This window comes from Eleutherodactylus coqui, chromosome 7 (assembly GCF_035609145.1).
Source record: "Eleutherodactylus coqui strain aEleCoq1 chromosome 7, aEleCoq1.hap1, whole genome shotgun sequence".
In the NCBI taxonomy this organism is placed as follows: Eukaryota; Metazoa; Chordata; class Amphibia; order Anura; family Eleutherodactylidae; genus Eleutherodactylus; species Eleutherodactylus coqui.
Genome location: NC_089843.1, coordinates 51,129,626 through 51,151,722, shown reverse-complemented (window position 1 = coordinate 51,151,722; position 22,097 = coordinate 51,129,626). Strand labels below are relative to the sequence as shown.

Sequence of the window (22,097 nt, the reverse complement as noted above, 5' to 3'; positions counted from 1 at the left end):
CTCCATTTTTAGGAGATATTTTAGTTGCTGTATAGTATCCGTTATCTCCGGGGGTTTGGCTAGCAGACAGTCATTCAACAAGCACCTCTTACTGATCAAGAGAATAATATGAGTCAAATTGGCCTTTCTTGTCTCATACAGTAGAGAGTAGAATGTGAATGCCTGCAGTTTTAGCTGTAAAAGCTGACCCCGAATGTCTCTCACCAGCTTTTGAGTCTCGACTCAGTACTTTTTAATCTTAGGACAGTGCCAGATGCCATGCAGGAAGTCGGATTTTGATAGGGAGCATCTAGGGCAATCATATAACCTCATTGGACCGTTGGGATTCTGAGGCTTGTCAAACCCATATATTGCCCCGTGAACTATCTTAAAGTATATTTCTCTCCATTGTTCATTTGATACAGCTTTTCTCACAGATGTCCAACCCTTAATTATTCCCTGGGGCAACTCTGAGTCTTGGAGATCTCGCTCCGATTTTTTAAAATAAAATAGAGCTGTCCTCTGCCATCCACCCATCTCTAAATCTAGAATACAAGATGGAGATTGAGTGTTTATGTGAAGAATTTTTCACTAGGATATCAATAGGATTAAGTATCGCTTCCTTAGATGCATCAGTTTTCCCGTAAGAAATTTCGCACTCGTGCATATGGGAGGAAGTAAGATGTGGGGAAATTGTATTCCTCACACATTTCCTTAAACGTCCTGTATCTAGGTGCTTCTGGGTGGATAAGATATTGAACTTTCATAATACCTTTATGATGCAAAATTTCAACCATTTTATTGTCACGCTCCTCCTTAAATTCTGGGTGTTTCCATAGGTCCATGTGTTTAGAAATTTTAAATGACAAGCCATATGCCCTACAAGCTGTTTTCCAAGCTACTATGGTATCCTTTGCCATGATAGAGTGTTTACTCTTAATTGGAAGATAAGTGAAGCTTGTATGTAAGAGGGCATTAAGGCTCCATGGGTTGTACAGTATCGACTCTAGTCTTTGTTTGAATAATCATTGGAGCCCAGCACCCAATCTAAGGAGTGTCTCATAAGGCTGGTAACATTATATGTGCGAATATCTGGAAAATTGAGTCCTCCTCTGCTCTTGGAGAGCATCAACTTTTTCAAAGCAATGCGAGGGCGTTTTCATGCCCTTATAAAGGCCACGAATGCCGTATGCAGTTTCCCCAAATCTCACCATTGCAGTAAGAGTGGTATTGTCTACAATGGGTAGAGGAGCCTTGGGAAGCTGATCATTTTAATTAAATGACATCTGCCCAAGAAGGCGAGCGGAAGGTTGCTCCATCTATCCAATTCCTTAGTTATTTTTAGTAATATTGGGGGATAGTTCAGTGTGAATAGGGTTTCTGGCCTCTTATCTATATTTATTCCAAAGTACTTGATAGAATTGCCTTGAATCCTGTTTCCCAATAAACCAAAGACTCGTGGTAAATCATATTGCGGTCGCGCAAACGCTAACAAGATACCGTCTGCAAATAACATAGTCTTAACTGTCCGACCACGGACCTTGGTGCTTTTGATCTCTATGTTCCCTTCTAACAGTCGTGCCAACAGTTCGATGGCTAAGTTGAATAATAGTGGAGATAGGGGGCACCCTTGCCTGGTACCTTTCTATAGAGGAAATCTTAGGGAAAGGAAACCCGGTGTGTAGATTTGCGCTGGAGGAGAGGAATATAGATTCCATATATAGGAACAAAAGAATCCCATTCTGTCTATTGCTTCCTTCAACCATGGCCATGAGACATTATCAAATGCCTTTTCCGCATCAATCGTGAGAAGAGCCGGGGAGGGATGATCTGTTGAGTGTAACTTAATGTCATCGAGGACTGTCAAGATTTTCCGTATATTTATAATAGCCGAACGCCCTTTTGTAAAACCTGTTTGCAATGGGGAAATTATTTGGGGCATGATGGTGTCTAGGCGGTCCGCCATAATTTTTGCCATTAACTTTAAGTCAGTGTTAATTAGGGAAATTGGTCTACACGATTTAGCGTCGGTAGGGTCTTTTCCAGGTTTGGGTAGCAGCTTGATATGGGCTATATTCATATCAGAGGAAATTGGACTTTCCCACATATAACCATCAAACAGAGTCTCAAAAAAGGGGTGGTCTGGTCTTTTAAAATTTTGAAAGATTCTCTATAACTATCTTGTCCCAAGTAACGATTTTTATACCAAAACTCTTTTTTTGCATTTTTTCAAAATCATCAAGTTTTTTTTAACTCTGGACTATTCGAATTAAAGGTCAAATGATTTTTGCTTTTTTTTATTAGGGATTTTTTGATATAACAAGGAAATGCCTCTACGTCTAACCAAGTAATTTTTGTAAGACCTGCATATATTGATTCATAGCTGTCAAACAAATATTATCTGGCAGAGTTTATGACAGGAGGACTACTCTTTTACATATACCAAACAACGGCAAGTCTTCCCACCTCATAAAAGTTTTCTATTTTTACTATCAACTCTTTGTTATTTTGTTATGTCTTATATTACTATATTGTAGCCTGTTGTAGCCCAGCCAAAAGGTATCCAGGCACAGATACGAGTTGTAAGCAACAACGGTAGACCTGGTATAGTAGTCTTTATTACATCCTGGGTAAAGCGAGGTCGAACTGAATAGAAAGATACAAAAATGAAAATAATACAATAAAATACGCTTCCTAAGGGTGTTTGTAGAATCTAAAGATATCTGGGGCACAATGAAAATGCCAAATCTGACATTGGGATGAGGGTTGATTCATTTTTCTGTATGTGCTCCTGGTTTCAGTGTAAACACATGTTTTAGTGTCTCTACACAGCTGAATGGTGATTGCTACCAGATGTCTCCTCCCAGGTTTCTTCTTTGAGAGCACCAGGCTGGCCAGCTCATGTGCTTCGCATCATTACTGATACGGAAGAAAGAGAAGAAAACTGCAAGAAAATCCCACTGAAAACATCAATACTATGGCAGGAATGGTACTTACGGATAACTTCTACTTTGTACGTTGCGTTAATCTGTCCGACTCTGTTGAACACTTGACAGGTGTACTTGCCGCTGTCTTCTGGCTTGAGGCTCTTCAGATTGAGCGTCCACTTCTTCTTTTTGTTCTCGCCAATCTCCTGAGTGGTCAGAGGCTTGTTGTCTTTTAGCCAGGTGATCTCTGGCCTGGGATTTCCACTGGCAATGCATTTCAGGCGAACGGAGCTACCGACCGGACGGGCAATAACTCTCTTCCTCATTTTTGCTGGTTGGGTAAAGCGAGGTCGAACTGAAAAGAAAGATACAAAAATGATAGAAAATAATACAATAAAATACACTTCCTAAGGGTGCTTGTAGAATCTAAAGCTATCTGGGGCGTCATGGGTCTTTGGTAGAAGGTTAGGACACAGACACAACTTAATGTGGTAATTGCTAAAAAATTTAAAGGACACATGATCCCTGGTGCCCAGTGGCAATCCTACCAATGGCAATCCTAGCAAACTAGGTTGTCCATGAGCTGTCTTCTTCTGTCAAGTCATTAAAACTCTTATATCCCAATACCACTGACATTACAATTCTCTTTGGGGTTGCCATTCAAGATTTTTTTTAATCTCCTGAAAAACAAACCTTCAATGTATGTAACCTGTTGGTAATGATGGTCATGTTGGTTGACATCTAACTTCTCAGAAATTCAGTAGAAGACAACTCAAAATACTAAAATGATCATAAATAACAGAATAGAATACAATCACTATGGGCGTTTTCACATTGTGAAGATACTTGGGGCATCATGGGTCTTAGGTGGAAGGTTAACAAGAAGGTACAACTGAAAGGGCTGAAATATCCAGAGCATTTGAGCCCAGTGTTACGAAAGCCAATGGCAATCCTACCCAACTGCGTTGTCTTCTTCTGTCAAGTTATAAAAACTCTCAAAAGATTACAACTCTCACAGGGGCTGCCAATCAAGATTTTTTAGCCTTCTTAAGAACAAGCCTTCAATGTATTTCACATAGTGATGAACCTAGTGATAATGGTGGTCACACTGGTTGACATCCAATTTCTCACACACTGGGCAGGAGAAGGCAACTTAAAAAAACTAACTTTTTGTTTTATCTTAGAAAGAATCGAGCTTTAAAGCGGTTGTCTCATCAAAGAATATCCCTGTCAGAAAGTAGTGATCCCATATGGCTTTCAGCACCTCCAGCAAATAGCTGGACTGCCCAAAAATTTCCTTTAGCGAATGGCCATCCAGATCATACATGGTCGTCTCAAGTCTTACAGAACATCTGTGTGTTCAGACTCATACAGAGGGATCCCAAGCTAGAGACCCCCCTCCATGATATCCATATGCCCAAATAGGAGATATGAACAGGACTATTCATATTGAATCAACAATTCATAGGGCCGAAAGGGATTAGAGATGATGAATAACATATCATACGTCCACCAGCGAATATAAACATACACAAATAAGCCAAATATGGATAAATTAGGCCCTTGAGCCAGTATGTCAGAGGTTGCAGTCAGCACATTCATTACGGTAACATCACTTATGCTGTTTACTTGTCAATGGAAATTTTTGTTTTGTGCAGACAGATTTCCGTTGCTTGTGCTCAAATACTTGTCAAAGTCAACGCCGAACATATGCTTCAAACATCCCTTCATATATACAGTGAAAGGCCACATTCAGAGGAGGTGACGCCATCACCCCTCTCAATACACTGCTTACTTCCCTACAGTACAGAAGCCAATTGACCCTCGTAGCAGAAAAAGAAATGTTTTAGGAAAAACTAATTTGTTTTTAAGAGATGGGCAGACTCAAAGGGGCATTCATATTAGGAAAATTACTTACTAGAATGGAACTTACTGAATTTGTACAAACTTAGCAGCACATTTAAAAATTCGAAATGTGATGCAAATAGTGTCAAATCATAGAAATTGTCTTATATGACACTATCATGTCGGAGTATTGGGTGCTAGAGTAAAGGAAATGTACTAAAGCTAATGGATGATCTCTATATATAAGAAAGTAAACTCTATGGAAAACCATTAGGATTTGACACATCATGTATATACCCTGAATGGCCACTCTATTAGAGACCACAAATCTTTCATGATTGGAGCTTCCCTGTATGGAAATTACAACTTACAAGTCTGCGCTGTCCAAACTGTTATTTTTGATACCGATGGAGTCTGGGATGGAGGGACTCTACGACACTGCTCTACATTCGATCTGCATCAGGGAGTTCTACCAAATGGTGGATACCGTTACCGAAAGGAAGTCAAGAATCGTTCTGAAGAACAATCGCTGCACAGTCACGCAAACTGCAGCCGAATACAATGCTAGTGATCCAACTAACAAGCCCGAATGCAAAACTTGCCATTCCTTGGCACAGACGGGCTATGATGATTTCTATCTAGGAGAAACAGTAAGGCAACCCCGGTGGGCAAAAGTCAGATGGCTGAACAGTGGGAAAAAATCACCTGGACAGATAAATCCAGATTTCTGTTGCACCAAGCTGATGGGAGGGGCAGAACTTGGTGCACGTAGCATGAATCGGTGACCCCTTCCTGTCAGCTGATCAGAACATGTCAGCACCTCCATCCAATTTGTGGTAACTATAAGAAGCATCCTGTCCGCAGGGGCCGATATTCCTGCAGAACAATTTAATCACCTAGTAGAGTCTATGCCATGATGAACTGCTGCATTTCTGAAGGCCAAAGGAGGTCCAACGCTCAACTAGATGGAGGTCTCTATTAAAGTGGTCATTCAGTGCATATAACTCCCCGAGAGGATCTCTCACTATCCCAATGGAGCTGGAGTCTCAGCATTGATAATGTGAAATTTTTAGAGATACGCTAAAAGTCATAGAAATTCATTGAATTTGGCGCAGCAATGTTACTCTGCTTTACTGAAGTCAATCGACAGTGAATCATGATGAACAGAAAAAGTTCTACTGATTGGAAAATTTCTTTGACTGGAAATGCATGTCGCCTCCCAGGCGGCACAACAGACCAGATATGGATATTCTATGGTAATGTGGCCATGAATCCGGTAATCCAGGAATTCTAGTTTCCATCACAGAATCACATGATCATCTACTGCCGAGCCACAAGACTTCTTCATAATCACCAAAAAAAAAATTGGGGAGTCAAAAATGTCAACTCACCCCACTGCTTGTTGGAGAATTCCTCTAAATCTGGACTGTGCCCGTCGGGAGGTTGGTTGGGTTTTCCTGTGCTGGAATCATCTGCAAAATATAAATGGGAATATTTAATTTCAGTATTAAAAATATTCAATATGAAATGTAATATAAAATTTTGTAATTATTTAGTGTTTTCGCTCCATATATCCAGAGCTGCTTTCATAATTCTGCTGGTTGGCCCTGAAAACAGACTGCAGTTTAGCTCCTCCCTCTTGTTGGTCATGTGATCTAACAGTGACTCACTGTGTAAGGGCGCACTCACGCGGGCGTATTTTCTCTGCGTAATACACAGTGCTGAATCCAATGGGCTTGTATTGGGTATATAATGTGTTTTTCATGTGCGTGTTTTATGCGCGTGAAAAAATTAGTAAAAAAGACGTGCAACAAAGAAAAAAAATTGCGTGGAAAAAAATCGGAAGTCCGTTTGAAAATCGCTTGCAAAATCGGACCGATTCAAACGGTTCAAACTCGCAAGCGCCCGTGTGATTAAACGTTTATGCAGCTTGAGTCTATATTCACATGGGTGGGGTTTTTCAGTCCTTGTGTGAATAAAACCATTTAAAATATACTTTATTTGCATCTGAGTTTGGTCTGATTTTTACGGACAGGAAATCAGATAGAAAAAATATTCATGTGAACATAGATGTTGACTTTCGTAGCAGAAAGCATCGCATGTAAGTGCAAGCAAAATATTTACAAAATTTGTAGAAATTAAATGTTGACAAGTGGAGTTCCCCTTTAAATCTGATTTATCTTGTCTACATTTTCTAACTCACAAACATTGATCCTCAACTCAAAAAATGATTACCAATCGCCCGTTTGTTACTTCTGAGGTCATGTAACAATCACTCTAAGAGAGGCTGACAAGGTTGTCAACCAGCTTTCCATAGACACCAAAGAACACTAAGTATTAGGACTCCCATCAGTCCTATGTGTCAGGTGATGTAAAAGCTTTGTGTATGAGGGCGAGCACCCACTGGCGTTTGCGTTTTCCGCGGGATTTTTCCGCGCGTTTTTCGCTGCGTTTTCGCGGCTTTTCCATTAATTTCCATTGACTTTCATGGGTGCATTAGGAGAAAAATAAGGACACATATGCAACTGACAGTTCCTATGTTAAAAACGCAAACGCAACGCAAAAAAAACGCCAGTGGACAGGAGTACATGTTATCTCTATGCCTGTGCAGGAAAAACGCAAAACGCAGGTAAAAAAACGCCAGTGGGTGCTCGCCCTGAAGGAGGGCATCACACATCATATCCCAGGACAGAAACCATCAGATGCCACCAGGTGTAGAGCTGACCCTCTTCCAACGGGGTCTGGTGGTGGGATGTCATCTGATCAACCAATTGGTATGGGACATTGTGGCGCTTTTGGACCTTCTAAAGTCCACTGTTAGCAATGTTAGTTAGAAATAGAGACCATCTAGTGTGTGTGGAGGGCCACGTTTAGGGAGACCTCGTAAAGTGATAGAACGTGGACAACGTAGACTTGTATGGGCTGTGAAGGCATCACGCCCATCACCTGCTGAAACACTCTCTCAGGGGGTCTCACAGGCTGTTGGAACATCCATTAGCACTGGAACCATCCATAGGGAATGGCATATGAAGGGTTACGATGGACGAGCGGCTGCACACAACATCACAGCGGTGAATGATCAAAGGCGCCTGCGATGGTGGAAGCAAGTGTTGTGGACCGATGAATCTGAGTACATCATCTTCCGATCGGATGGCCGCACTTGGGTGTTGGGTGTTGCCTGGAGAGCGGTGTCTACATGACAACATAGTCCAAACAGTGAAGTTTGGAGGAGGTTCAGTTGTGGTGTTTCTGCAGGGAAGGACTAGGACTGTTGGTTATAATGAAGTCCACCATCAACACCAAAGGGTACAGAGACATCCCAGACAATGTGGCATTATCTACCCTGCAGCAATACTTTGGTACAGCTCCGTAACTCTACCAACATGAGGTTTGGTTTGAGGACCAGAACGTCTGCAAAGTTCACTGGCTAGCCCAAAGTCCGGCTCTCAATCCCATCGAGCATCTAGAACGTCATATCCGTGCACGCCCAACACGCCCATCATGCCCCAATTCACTATCTAAAGCTCTTCTCAAGGGATCCCTCCACACATATATGGAAAGGGAGGCAGCCTCGGAGGGTTGCTGCAGTCATTGAGGCCAAAGGCGGCCTAACACCCTACTGAGAAATGTGAATGTGCGGCCCGATACTTTAATCAACATAGTTAGAACCCAAGCTTTTTCTTTCATCTGAGTCAGTCTTTACTCCAGTCCTCGCATTTTATTCATGAACCAGAAAATTCAGGAAGGATCTGAAAACACATTTCTTTGCAAGAAAACATATGTCGGAGGCTGTAACCCTGACAGGTTTACAGGCGAGCAGCGATGTCACGAAGTATCAGGAAAGGAATGTAAAGCATTTGTTTTTTCGAACCCAACAAGAAGCAATATTTTATGGATCGGACTTCATGCAATGAACTTTCCTCTGGGATCCTGAGTTGAAAGGAAAGATAAACGTATTCGCAATGGCGTTTGTAACATAACACCGAAGCCAATTAAAGCCATCGAGGGCTGCGTCCAATGCGGCGTTTCAAGTCACGTCTTCGTTATGCCAGCCGGTGGGAGGAAGAAGAGAGGCTGCATGTATCTTACCACCCCCTCTCCCCGCACTTGTGTTACAAGAGTACCCACCATTGACATATACTTCCAGCATGTGACTGGCATTCCCTACTACCACTTGAGTTGCTGCCAAGCCTTTGATGTGAGCCGTAAGGCTTGAAATCCATTTGATCCTTTGAAGATGTCGCTTTCCCCGCTCCTTGTTATCCTGCCAAATATCAGAAACCTGTGCACTTACTGACAAGACACAGTCCGTTAACTGAGCAGCGGCTTGGGGGTATGCTGTGCCCACTCTGCAAATAGCTTGATTGAAGCCTGTGCCAGCTGTGCTGTGTGCTACCACCGCTCGCCAACAAGACAATGCCCAGTATCATCAGAGGCATCTCATTTCAGCTTTTTTATATTCGCACGACATGCAATTCACTTTTTAATGGGAATGAACTGGCCAGGGACTATGGGTTGGCTGGTCCTTAAAGGGTCATTGAGAGCAACAGTCCTTAAAGGGGTTGTCCAGTTTAGAAAACCTAATTTATACATCCTATTAGGGAATTCTAAAAGGGGGCCTCTTTTTAGGATAGTCTTCTCTTGGCCAGAATACAGAGTGTCTCTCATTCTGGAAGACCTGTGTAATACTATTTTTCCCCTGTGGGGGCACTGCAGAGAAAGTGAACACTTACTGCTAGGTTTTGCAACAGATTACAAATGATCAGTGGGATCTCTGTAGGGGGGCACTTTGTGATTTTCAAGGGATCTTTCTAAAAAGTGGAAGCTGTCCACAGTGGAGAACGTATTTAACTCTTTCTGCCCCAGGGTGTAAATGTGCTTCCCTAGTTGCAAGCAGCTTCTGTGAAGTGGACGTATCATTACGATAGCACAGGCTCAGAAGCTGAGACCATGACATTCGCAGTGGGAGCTGGCTGTGACAAAAGTGGGGATTGGTGAGATTGCCATTAACCCCCGATCCTCGCTGTTGACGCCAGTGTGGCCGGCCCCTTACAGCAGAATTTCCCGGAGGTTGGCCCGTATGGGAAGAGGTTAAAGGATGTTCTCTGATGTCCTGTTAGGAAATATAGATGTCAACTGGACCCTCTAGAAGTCAGAGTGGATCATGTATTTACATGGTCACCCAACAATTATACTGGGAAAACTGCAATACCAGACATGGCCTAAAGATGAGGGTGGCGCTATTTCTGGAACAAAAACACTCAGTAACAGCCTATTGCCATTACACAATGGTCAGGAAATGTATGGGCAAGGGAGTATTTTCTGGGCAGCCTTCACACATCCCGAAAGTAACATTTTAGTGAAATCTCAGTCGGTAGAGTCTGGATCCCATATATTATCCCTTTTCTGCGTGTCACCAGCTATAACAAGCGTTACTGACAGCCTCAAATCCTTCCTTCCAAAACGCAGTAAATAATCAGCGCCAAAGAAAACTTTAATAACCTCACATGCAGCAGATGTTTCTACCTTCCATGACAGATTCCTTACACCGGGTGCCCGATCACACCGGGCTGCAGGCTGCGGCATCCAAGAGAACAAATAATAGCCGACACACTGGGAACTGCCAGGACATACTGTTCCACTGCAAGTACTAGAAGCTACAGATGCAGCAGAGCCGAGTAAATTGGGCTGATTTGTGAGAAGTGGCAGAATAGATAGAAGTAGTATAAAGTTTGACATAGTTGTTGAGTTGAGATTCTTCGATTTAGTGCAGATGCAGCAGCGCTGAGCAGGTCAAGTGTACCAGAGGTAAGAAGCAGGATTCACAGGGCTTGTTTACACGGATGGAAAAATTGCATGAGTTCTGTGCATTTGCGCAAAACACAGCGCTCGTGTGATGTATTAACCTATGGCGTTCAATGGGCTCATTTACAAGGGCGATTTCTTATCGCAGCGGGCGGCTTCACGCGGACGTATTTGCACGCGCAAAACACCGAGAATGAGTTTCTACCCATGCCTCTTTTTTGTGCACGCAAAAATATAGGGCCTGCCCTTTTTTTTGCACATTTGCGCACCATGGGTCTATGGGAGCTGCGCAGATGTATCGTCAATGTGCGCGCAAATGTGCAATATGTAGCACAATTCTGTGAAAAGAACGCATTGTGAGCTCATTAGGCTAAACAGCCTTTAAATCACGGCAGAGGTAAGTCCCACGTCCATGTGAACATGCCCTGCGTGTGGGAAAAGCACAGTAAAATGCGCCAATATGTACGCAAATCTACCTTGTGAATAGCTGAAGCGTGTGCAATTGCGCATACACTCGTGCGAAACTGCTCTAAGGAATGGGAAAACTGCAGCATGTCCTATTTTTCTGTGACATCACTCGGCTATTATTTGGTATAGACGAGTTAAAAATCACACCGCACTCACGAGACTCGCAGGTACACGCAAGTTTCCTGAGAGCGTGACATTTGTCCCCTATTGAAACAGCGAGCGTGTGAAAAAAATTGCGTGTACTGTGATCTTCTTGCAAAAACACATCACACGCGTATAGAAATCGCGGATTTAAGAGTGCGGCATAGCAGAATAATGTTTGGATGATCGCCATGCATATATGCGCAAAATCCTAAATTTTGTGCAGATTTTTTTTTGTGCCCACTCATCCTAGCACATTTTGCAGGCATTTGCACATCCCCATTGACTTCTATGGGGACTTTGGGCGCGCAAAATAGAACAGCAATGGTGCGGATTGTGATGCAGTTTTTTGGTGCAGATTTTCACGACAATTGCGCAATTTGTAAATGTACCCGTAATCAATATTTACATAAACCTGGAAAACCCCTTTAATAACATTACCAGCTCTGCTATACATCCCAAATCTGCCTCCCCCCCCCATCATCAGCAGCACCTCTGGGCTGAGCATGGGACTACTGTTTGCCGCTGATCTGCTTGTGGATTCCTTCACGTGTTCTGCGGCCGGCTACTGCGCCGACCTGATAGTCACATCTGTAGCGTTTGATGTCGGAGGCCCTGAAAGTCCAATTTCACAGGAGATCCAGCTTTGCATAAATAAACAGAGTGACCCCTGAACTTAATCCTGGGACCAGAGCCCACATCAAAGAGAAGAGGCTGGGGGGGATGAAGCCATCAGTACGCACCATTAAGGCAGCCCCACTTGTGGAAGGACAAGGGGGTGGACAGGGAATAAAAGCCAAGGACGGGGTGGGGGGGATAGTGAAATGAAGGGGAAAGTGATGTAATCCCGTCAGAATGAGGGAACGTCTTCAGAAGAAAAGCTGGGGCCTCGTTAAGACCACTCCACCTTTTTCCCGATGGGACAAAGGCGACAAACACTTGCGGACTTGAATTCTTAGGCTGCTGTGGGTGGGAGGGAGGGGTCCTTTAAAAAAGATTTTTCCCATAAAATTCTGTCATCTAAATTGTCATTCAGAAGTCAGGGAAAGCTGGGTTACAACCCATGTATGCGCTCTAATGGCAGCCGTATTGGTTGTCCCTCAACTTGCCCAGAAGGAGATATAATTAGGACGCCAATACTGATAAAGATACAAGAGTTGGATGATTTGATTGACGGGTCTAGAACAACAGGGGCTATGAAGAACGTGACATGGTATTGTGAAAGGGGGCACGAAGGGCAGCCATTTATCTCTGGTCAAAGCCCCCATCTGCATGGGAATTTTACGACTACATATTGGGAGACAAAGGGGCTTTTGTTAGCAAATTTTTGAAGCCCAATTAAGGGGATTAGTTCCCATTCAGACAACAGGTAAACTGGGCAACTAAAACACGTTTTGTCTAAAAACAAAATATATTGCGTGAAATAAAATTTAAAAAATTTATTTTTCAAAATTTCAAAAACTTTACATATAAATACAAAAATATTTTCCAGTTTCTATCGTTGTAAGTGTAAGTATCAGTAAGTCTACAACTTTCGGTAATACAGTACATCTTGCAAGAACATAAAAAAAAAAAAAGAAAAAGTTGCTAAATCTCCAGGGATCAGCCTGCCAGGAAAGTAGGGTGTAGGACATGACGGAATGCTTCACGAGACCCAGGAGTCAAGTGATGTATAGGCCTGACCTGCTTTCGGCCTAAATCAGTCACTTCTGTATAAACTGAGTATGAAAATGTGTTGCATACAATGTAGTGGAAGAGCCAAGACCACCAGACTGTGAAAAACTGTGAGTCAGTTAGTTCAGGTCACAAACTTACCAGAGTAGAGAGCTACCGAGGCTTTCTAAAGTCGATAGTCTGAAGATAAAAAGTACATACATGGAAAAAAGTAAAGTAGATAAAAATATATATTCCAGGACGTATGCAAAGGGTGCAATTATAATGTCCTAGGAAAGTCCAGGGGCGTATTACCACACGAGAGCTAAGTAGGGCCACTGGGGGACAGTTTGTTGGAGTGCTGGCCTATTCTACAATGTTGCCTATTTATGAGAGTGACGGCTACTTAGAGTAATTTTTATTTTGTAGTTTTTGTTTACAGGGCAATGGCCAGAATATGGTGATTACATTGACCATGCTGCTACCAGATTGGACTTCTACCCTTTCGTGCAGAAATGCCAATGCAAATGAAGAGATGATGATATCAACAACATTTCCAGACATCCAAGACCAAAACAAGAAGATAGTTGCTGGTCTCCAGCCTGGAGAAAGTTATTTTTTTGGCATTGTGGAAGAAGGGCCAATAAATGAATGGTTGGTGAGGAACTTTACAGACTCCATCAACAAGTAAGGAGAACATGAAGTGATCAACAATTAGTTGGTAGTCCTAAAAAATCTTCTCCGGTGATGGTGGCTTACTGAGTAGACTTCATTTTTTAACAAATTACTTATTACCCATTATATGGTGTCAATCTATGCTATGCAGCCAGAACCATCACCTATTGTCCTCATGGGACTCTTGATCAAATTTTGCCATCTCAGACATATATATATACTAAGGGGTGAAGTTTGGTTCTCGAAGACAAAGCACACAAATTCGAGAACAACATATAAACACAAGTTTATATCTTCTTCTAGAATTTGTGTGTTTTTTCTACAGGAACCGAATCTGGGTGCATTGAAATGTCTCTAGTGATCCAATGTAGTTTCTATCTGGCATGGTTGCGCTGCATCAAAAAATGTTAACTGAAGCCTTTATCGATCCAGCTAGTTGACAGATCCATTGGCGAACCACATGGAAAGCCAAGAGGGATACTGAGTGCAATGCACCCAGGAATCCGACATTGCTATTTGGGGTTGCTCCGGCACTCTCTATGGATTGCCATACTCTAATCTGGATGAAGTTGGACCCAAATTCCCAGGATTGGCCGGATACAATGCTAGTCACCCAGTTTCCGTAATTCCTAAATTACACATCATTAGATATGTCAGTAGCAGTTTGTTTCTGAGTTTTTTTTTCAGGGGGTTGTAGACGGAAACTCTACTTCAATCACAAGGAGTCATTTCCAGTATAATGATTTTAACAAGGCAATTTCAGATAAATGGAGCACACGAGATGTTAAGAACCATCATAAACTACCATGAGACTCTACATAACAGTTGACATGAGATTTCAAAGGTCACTTATGGGACACAACAAGGTGTTAAGACGTTCCAGTTCTCTACCCGAAGTCTTCTCCCAGGAGCTGGACACTCACAGGTCTTTGCCGATCAACTTTACAAGTCAATCCGTGAAGATTAATCTACAAAGAGGGTGGGATTTTCCAGTGCAGCCAGGGATTTTCGAGTGACATTTCTCTTCATAGAAGACACCTCTGCCAGCTGCTTAACCCTCATCTACCATCAAAGATTTCAACACCCAAAGCACGTTCCTGTCAAACATGGACATGGCTCGTGAGGAGGTAAAAAAGGCCTTCATAGCGGCAAAATGTATTGATAGCACAAGAGGAAGGACACACAACGGACCCTTCCTTCTCCATGTGCACATACTACACTACAGCTGCTTAACGTAACTCTAGCAAACATCAAGGAGAACAGGAGGCTTTAGTGAATTAAAATTTTTCAAATACTGACTGCTCATCGTTCCCTTTGAAACTAATACCAGGCCTCGGATTTGACTACTCGGAGACTGCTGCAGTCTTTCCATGCCATAGCCCAAAAAAGTTCAGAGGGAAATGCATTGTTTTACAGTAGAACCGCGTCGTAATATCCAATAACCTCTCACTTGCAAGCGCAAATGACAGAATAACTTTACTAGCATCTTATGATAACATCAGCCCCTAGTGGTGTCTCATAGGAAAGGCCAACAGAAGTGGTTTAGGTGGGGGATCTTGACTATTTTCGCCATCACAGTTGACTTGAAAACCAACCAAAGCTTAGTGGTTGGAAGCCGATTCTCCATAAATATCAATATGTGGTTATATACATAAATATTAATGTGACCAGCATCTATATTCATCTTCCGAGCTGTAGAGAATAGAGTCTAAGCTGTATACTTATATTGTACCAGCTGTTCAGTGTCATATTTGTGATGCCCTTCATTGTCAGCATACCGCAGAGTGCCAGATGTATGCACTTATGTGTCTTTATGAAGATTGTTCAAAATACTGTATACTTACATGATTTTCCTTCTTTTTAATTTTTGTTATGTCTGGTACGATTGGTTAGCTCAACCGGAGATGACAAGAGTCAAGCCGGGGAGCAGGTAATCCAGGTCTTTTCTGATTTGCAGAGAATGCTACAATGAACTACAACGAGGAACGGAGAAGAACATGAACAAGTCCACCAGAACTGCCCGAACCGGAGTATTCCGTCAAGTACACCACCTGCCCCGAAAAGAGTGACCCCACTGTGGGAGAGAGACAGAGAACCAGTCTGAAGCACACTTTAGTATACGCTAAGGACCTAAGTAGAAGGCTAACTGTAACTAGACTGCTGGGTGCAGAATTTCAAGCTACAAAATCCCAGGACGCACTGGCCCAAAGTGATGACCAGTTCAGGGAACATATAACTGGCACCCCTTTTATCTGAGGGCTGATTTGCATACCTTAACATGGAAGCTGATGGGCTGGCTGAGCTGAAAGACAACCCAGCCAGCCTATCAACACTGGCACCACAGGAACATGTTACTCCGTTGGCGAACAGTGAAGGAAGACATCACCGGAATCCATGACAATGTTGCAGTGTATCAGACAATCACCCCAGATACCAAGACTTGATCAAGACTGGTTTTCAACCTCCGAATGGAAACAAGAATATTTTCATGAATTGACAGCAAGCAGAGATCCCCAGAATGGTCATGAAATTTAAAAGTGGGTGGGAGGAGCCTAGTTGCTACACCTTCATGCTTATATGATGAGTAAACTAAACAGTGCCACAATTACTGATGACCCGCTAAGTATAGGCTGGATAAAGCAGAATGAATACAATGTCTAGGAAGAGTCTATGAAAGGTCTCACGGGGAGATAATGAGATATTACAGATATTGCCAGTAAATTATAAAGAAACGGAACAGGTAAAAAAAAAATGAAACAAGTCTATCAATATAAAAAGGCATTCTCCCACACCCGCATTAGCTTGGGCAAACAATTCTGTTATTTGTTCTTGGAAGCGGCCCAGAAGGGGTAAGGGCCAGAAGGAGGGGGGAGCATGTTTCAATTAATTGGTTCATCTCTTTTCCATCTTTCCAAGACTATGTATGGGTCTGACCCGACTGGTAAGCCTTACTCAAGTCCGTAATTAACCAGGAGGAAGACAAAAGGGAGCCGGTTGTAAGAAAGTTCTATTAGGAGAAAGGACTCTTGTTCTTACAACATGTCACACAAAAGGGAGACCATTAGGAATCCACAGGCTTGAAGATTCTTGAAGGTACCCGGCCTCTTTGAGTACCATCCCAAGTGTCTTTTCAAAGCAGCCTTCCGACATCGCTAATCCCTCCACCGCTTAATGAACTACAAGCTTTCTTTTCATTCTTGAGTCTAATCAAGGACAAATGGTACCCACCATGGTATCTGTTAAAATCCCATTCCCCATTTTAATGCATGGAGCTTTGTGAGGGGGAAGGATAGAGGAGGGGGGTGGGGGGGTTCGTCTAAAAAAGCAACCCTTCACATAAGATCTTTTGCTCCGCTGAGACATAAGTGGGACAGGAAAAAAAATTCTTTACGGCATCTGTTATTTCAATGGTTTCGTGCTCCTGGTGATGTTTTATGCATGTGTGGAACAAAACTGTTTTATATTGTTGTTGCTTGATGAGGCTTCTGGTGGGAACATCGCCTCAAGACAGCAAGAAATGTGAAAAGTGAATTGCGCAATGAGAATTTCCCCTCAAAAATAAAGAAAAGTGAGTAAGTATTCCGTTGCTGCTTTTTGGAAAAGCTTGACATCAATGAATATGGTTACTTTCATATATAGCTTCTTTAAGGGTGATTTAGGGTCCAGACCCCCAAACTATCTGTGAAAGGAGGACTGGGTACTTGTTTGCCCCTCATCTCCTATCTATGATCCTCGGGATGATGTTCTACATTCTCATTTTAGGGTCAGTGGAGAGCGAATTCCTCCACAGTTCTCCTTCCACCCATCAAAATAAGAGGTGCAGCCAACCAACCTGGTCTGTGTCCTCTCTTTCCAGGGGCCTCATATGTACAACTTTGGCCCAAGAGGTCTTCCACTAGAGCTAAGAGACCTTGGTTAGCCCTCATTTGACAAAAAACTGAAGTTAAAAAAGTCATGTGTAGTGTTGCGTAAAATGAACTAGTAGAACGCTGTTTTAGGTAGAACTTTGCTAAAAGTTCGATTCGGCACAAATCCGAAAAAGCTTTTAGCAAAGTTCTACCTAAAACTGAGTTCTACTGAATCGGTTCGCTCAACACTAATCCTGAACCTAAGAGTGTTAAACAGGGCTTTCATGGCTATTAGACAATTGTATACCAGTTTTAGCGATTTTGGTGAACATCCGGTTCAAACTAATTTGGACTGAACTGAACTTTTTGAAAAAATTTGGCAAACCAGCAGAACTAACCTTCTTAATGTTTGCTCATCACTAGTCATGGGCAAACACATAGCAACTCCATTTTTTTATGAACTCTGCCATCACCTAGCGCCAATTCATGAGGGGACACATGGATCATTCACAGTTCAAGATCTGTACAACCCACTGGGCAAATGTGAATTAAAAAAAAATAAATAAACTTGCCCTTTAACTATGTCTATAAAATGTTTGCATATTTTTGCAAAATCACAAAAAAAGCTGCAGGTACCACTTTAATTAATAATTTTTGTCCAATTTTTTCACATTTCTTTTAATGAAAGTCCTTTAAGGTCCTCTTCTTGCTGTATGAGAATGAAGATCCAGCGATGCCTCAGTAACGTTCTCTCCACAAATAATAAATGCCACTTTTTTTTTTACTAGTCCTCTGCTACAGGAAGCAATTCGGCAGCGCTCACACTTCCCCACTCCCCAGAGGCCTAGTGTTTAAGAGAACCAGTTTATTAAGAGCCGCGCTCGAAGTACAAAGGTGTCAAAATGACTGTTAATCAGCTTACAAGGGCCGTCCACTGCTGGGAAACAAAAGGGCGGCTTTTCAGACCTGGCATATATGATTCAGCTAAGAGCTCCGCATGACTTCCCAATACCTGCTGAGTGGCACAAAGACGCGGTTTCATGGGCCACAAAGGGACAATTAGCCAAGAAAAATGTACAAGAATATTTAACCCTAGGACGACGAAACGTAAGAAATGAAGAAGAATCTGGCTTCTGACAGATGTAATTTGCAGTTTGGGGCACGATTGCAATAAGATTTTTGCTTAGCTTTTTTACAACGTTTTTGGGAGAAATCAGCCATGTTTTCATAATCCTAGACAAAGCTTTTTAAAAGAATTGTGTCTAGTATTATGTCTCAGGTACACTGAAGTAAATTGCGCTGAGGTGTAATACCACACACAACCTGTTCACTGGTGTGGCACTGTTTTTGGAAAAAAGCAGTCATGTTTTTCAAATTCTGGAAAGCCCCTTTAAAGCGACTCTCCGGTCCTGGGAGCAGAGGAAAGGTGTTATATCACGTGCCGTTGGTCTTCTGGTTAGTGTGATCCGCTGGTTCTGGTTCCTGTTTTCAGCCTTCCAAGATGGCCACTGAGCAGCTCTAGCAAATCAGAGAGCTGTATAGATTAGGTAGTTAAAAGACTACAACGGCCATCTTGGATGTCCGAAAACAGGACTTGAAACTGGAGGGTCAGAGGGACCGCAGCACAAGTAAAACCTCCGACAACTGGTCATATAAATCCTCCCTCCAGTCCCTTTCTGTTTTTTTAAAGTGCAAAACAAAGATTAAGGGGGTCGTCCAGGACTTTTAAAATTGATGAGCCATCATCAGGACAGGTCATTAATAGTTGATCGTCTGGAGTCCGCTGCTTGGGATTCCTGCCAATCAGTCGATCCCCCGGCCGGTTAGCGCTCTCAACACTGCAGTGGTCTGGGTTGGTACTACAGGCACACGTCCCATTGAATTTGGTGCATTACCAACCTGCTACAATATGGACAGCGCTATCTGCTTCCACTGCTGTCCACACTGATAGTGAACCGGGAGGTCAGTGGAGATCACAAGCGGCAGGCCCCCACCAATCAGCTATTAATGACCTATCTTAAAGGGGTTGTCCAGCGCCGAAACGGGGGTTTTTTTTTTCAATAGGCCCCCAATGCATGTGTTTAAAAAAAAAAACGTTTAGTACTTACCCGAATCCCCGCGCTGAGGCGACTTCTTCCTTACCTTACTAAGATGGCCGCCGGGATCTTCACCCACGATGCACCGCGGGTCTTCTCCCATGGTGCACCGTGGGCTCTATGCGGTCCATTGCCGATTCCAGCCTCCTGATTGGCTGGAATCGGCACACGTGACGGGGCGGAACTACGAGGACCAGCTCTCCGGCACGAGCGGCCCCATTCACCAGGGAGAAGACCGGACTGCGCAAGCACGTCTAATCGGGCGATTAGACGCTGAAATTAGACGGCACCATGGAGACGAGGACGCTAGCAACGGAGCAGGTAAGTGAATAACTTCTGTACGGCTCATAATTAATGCACAATGTACATTACAAAGTGCATTAATATGGCCATACAGAAGTGCTGAACCCCACTTGCTTTCGCGGGACAACCCCTTTAAGGACAGGTCATCGATAGAAAAAACCCAGACAACCCCTTTGGTTTTAGTAGAAGCACATGGGCAAAAATTGCTGCGACCTGTAACCCATTGGATGCCATATCGCAAAGAAGTGCCCTTTAATGTGGATGATCCTCCCTTCCAAGAGTCTGTGGGAGTTATGGAGATAGTCGGGCCAGCAACTACAAGAGAGAACACCACGCACGTGTCACCAAACCTTCTTGCCTAGGTGGGATTATTGAAAGGCCATCTGGGGATCCGTTTTCCTAGAAGGTGTAGGTTCCCGAGGTGAGCATACAATCAGTGACCACCTAACTAGAAAATACCAGGTGGGTCAACTGGAAAAACCAGCCAGGGAAGGTAAGGTGGATGTTGGTGGCCTTCTAGGTTTTGCAATTTGTGAAGGTCACATGCCCCTTGTGTGCCCCCTGTAATCAAGTCCTATTGAGCCTTATGAACTGAGAAAGACTGCTTGCTAGGGAAGTGCTTCTCGCCAATCCCTAGCAACCAGACACTCAAAGCATGGTAGAAATGCTGGTGAACGGGGAGCACAGAAGACGTGGCAGGGCTTAAATCCTAGATTTCTTCATCAATTGTTGACTCAGCCACCAAATTTTTGGGAAAAAAAATTAAGTGGACAATCCCTTTAAAAATTTGATAAAATACTATATATTCTGTATATCTGTGTAGGCCATCGCCAGCTACTACTCACAGCTTCCAGATCAGGCACGCCAGTGGTCTCGAACCTGTAGCTCTCCAGCGGTTGTAAAACTACAACTCCCAGCATGCCCTGATATCTAGGGAATCACAGGTTGGCTGGCGGCCACAGAGGTATACAATATACATGACTAGGGGCGACGGAATTACTTCGATTTTTTTCTGCTAACGCATGTATAAGTTGGCCCGATTATACGGAGAGCAAACAAAACCCATGTCAGCCAGAAGCCAGACTATAATACCGTCTAACATCAAAGCCCGGCGCAACTTCTCACATAATACAAAATCAATCCCCTTAAAAAAAAAAGGAAAAAGTAAATTACATCTGTGTCCATTGTGTGGAGAGAATGGGGCGCGGTGTCTCACCTGTAACGCAGCGAGTTCCCATTACCTTCTACTTCACCTCTTTACCTAGTAAAGCCCAGCGACTGTCCCCGCACGCACGGCGGCCGACCGCTTTAGAAGGGCGATCTGCTTACTTTTACCTGTAAATCCACCTTTTCTGCGCCGCGCCTCAACTACAAGGAGGCAAAGAAAAGGCCGAGTCCCAGGACAAAGCTGCAGCTGTGTGATCACACAGAGGTTATCGGGGTGTAAATATCGCACGCCGCGCACTTGTGGCGCTCGTTTATTACACGTGTCACACTGAATCCTTCTATTGTTTCCAGAGACATTCGTCTTGTTTCCGCCTCTCCATGTCAAGTACAAGTGTGCAAATCGGAGACACGGCTTGTACTAGCAAAAATGTCCTACCACACGCATAGAGGTTAACCCTCACACCAACAGAGCCCGACATACACCGCAAGATACACACGCTACCATGCACACAGCCCGACATACACAGCTAGCTACACACACTACCATGTACACAGCCCGGCATACACCGCAAGATACACGCGCTACCATGTACACAGCCCGACGTACACTGCAAGATACACACGCTACCATGCACACAGCCCGGCATACACCGCAAGATACACACGCTACCATGTACACAGCCCGACATACACCGCAAGATACACACGCTACCATGTACACAGCCCGACATACACCGCAAGATACACATGCTACCATGTACACAGCCTGACATACACCGCAAGATACACACGCTACCATGTACACAGCCTGACATACACCGCAAGATACACATGCTACCATGCACACAGCCCGACATACACCGCAAGATACACATGCTGCCATGCACACAGCCCGACATACACCGCAAGATACACATGCTGCCATGCACACAGCCCGACATACACCGCAAGATACACATGCTACCATGTATACAGCCCGACGTACACCGCAAGATACACACGCTACCATGTACACAGCCCGACATACACCGCAAGATACACGTGCTACAATGCACACAGCCTGACATACCCCGCAAGATACACACCTAACCATGTACACCGCCCGACGTACACCGCAAGATAGACACGCTTCCATGTACACAGCCCGACATACACCGCAAGATACACACACTACCATGTACACAGCCCGA

The 22,097-nt window shown here is 43.5% G+C and overlaps 1 protein-coding gene across 1 annotated transcript in view; it reads right to left on the bottom strand.

Annotated features, from left to right (window-relative positions):
• Positions 1–22,097, bottom strand: part of FGFRL1 (fibroblast growth factor receptor like 1) — a 160,791-nt gene that overhangs the window by 8,789 nt on the left and 129,905 nt on the right. The window contains exons 4-5 of the mRNA XM_066572999.1: positions 6,143–6,223; positions 2,977–3,261 (exon numbers count right to left, since the gene is read on the bottom strand). Coding sequence (XP_066429096.1) covers positions 2,977–3,261; positions 6,143–6,223 — 366 coding nt within the window. The remainder of the gene's footprint in view (positions 1–2,976; positions 3,262–6,142; positions 6,224–22,097) is intronic.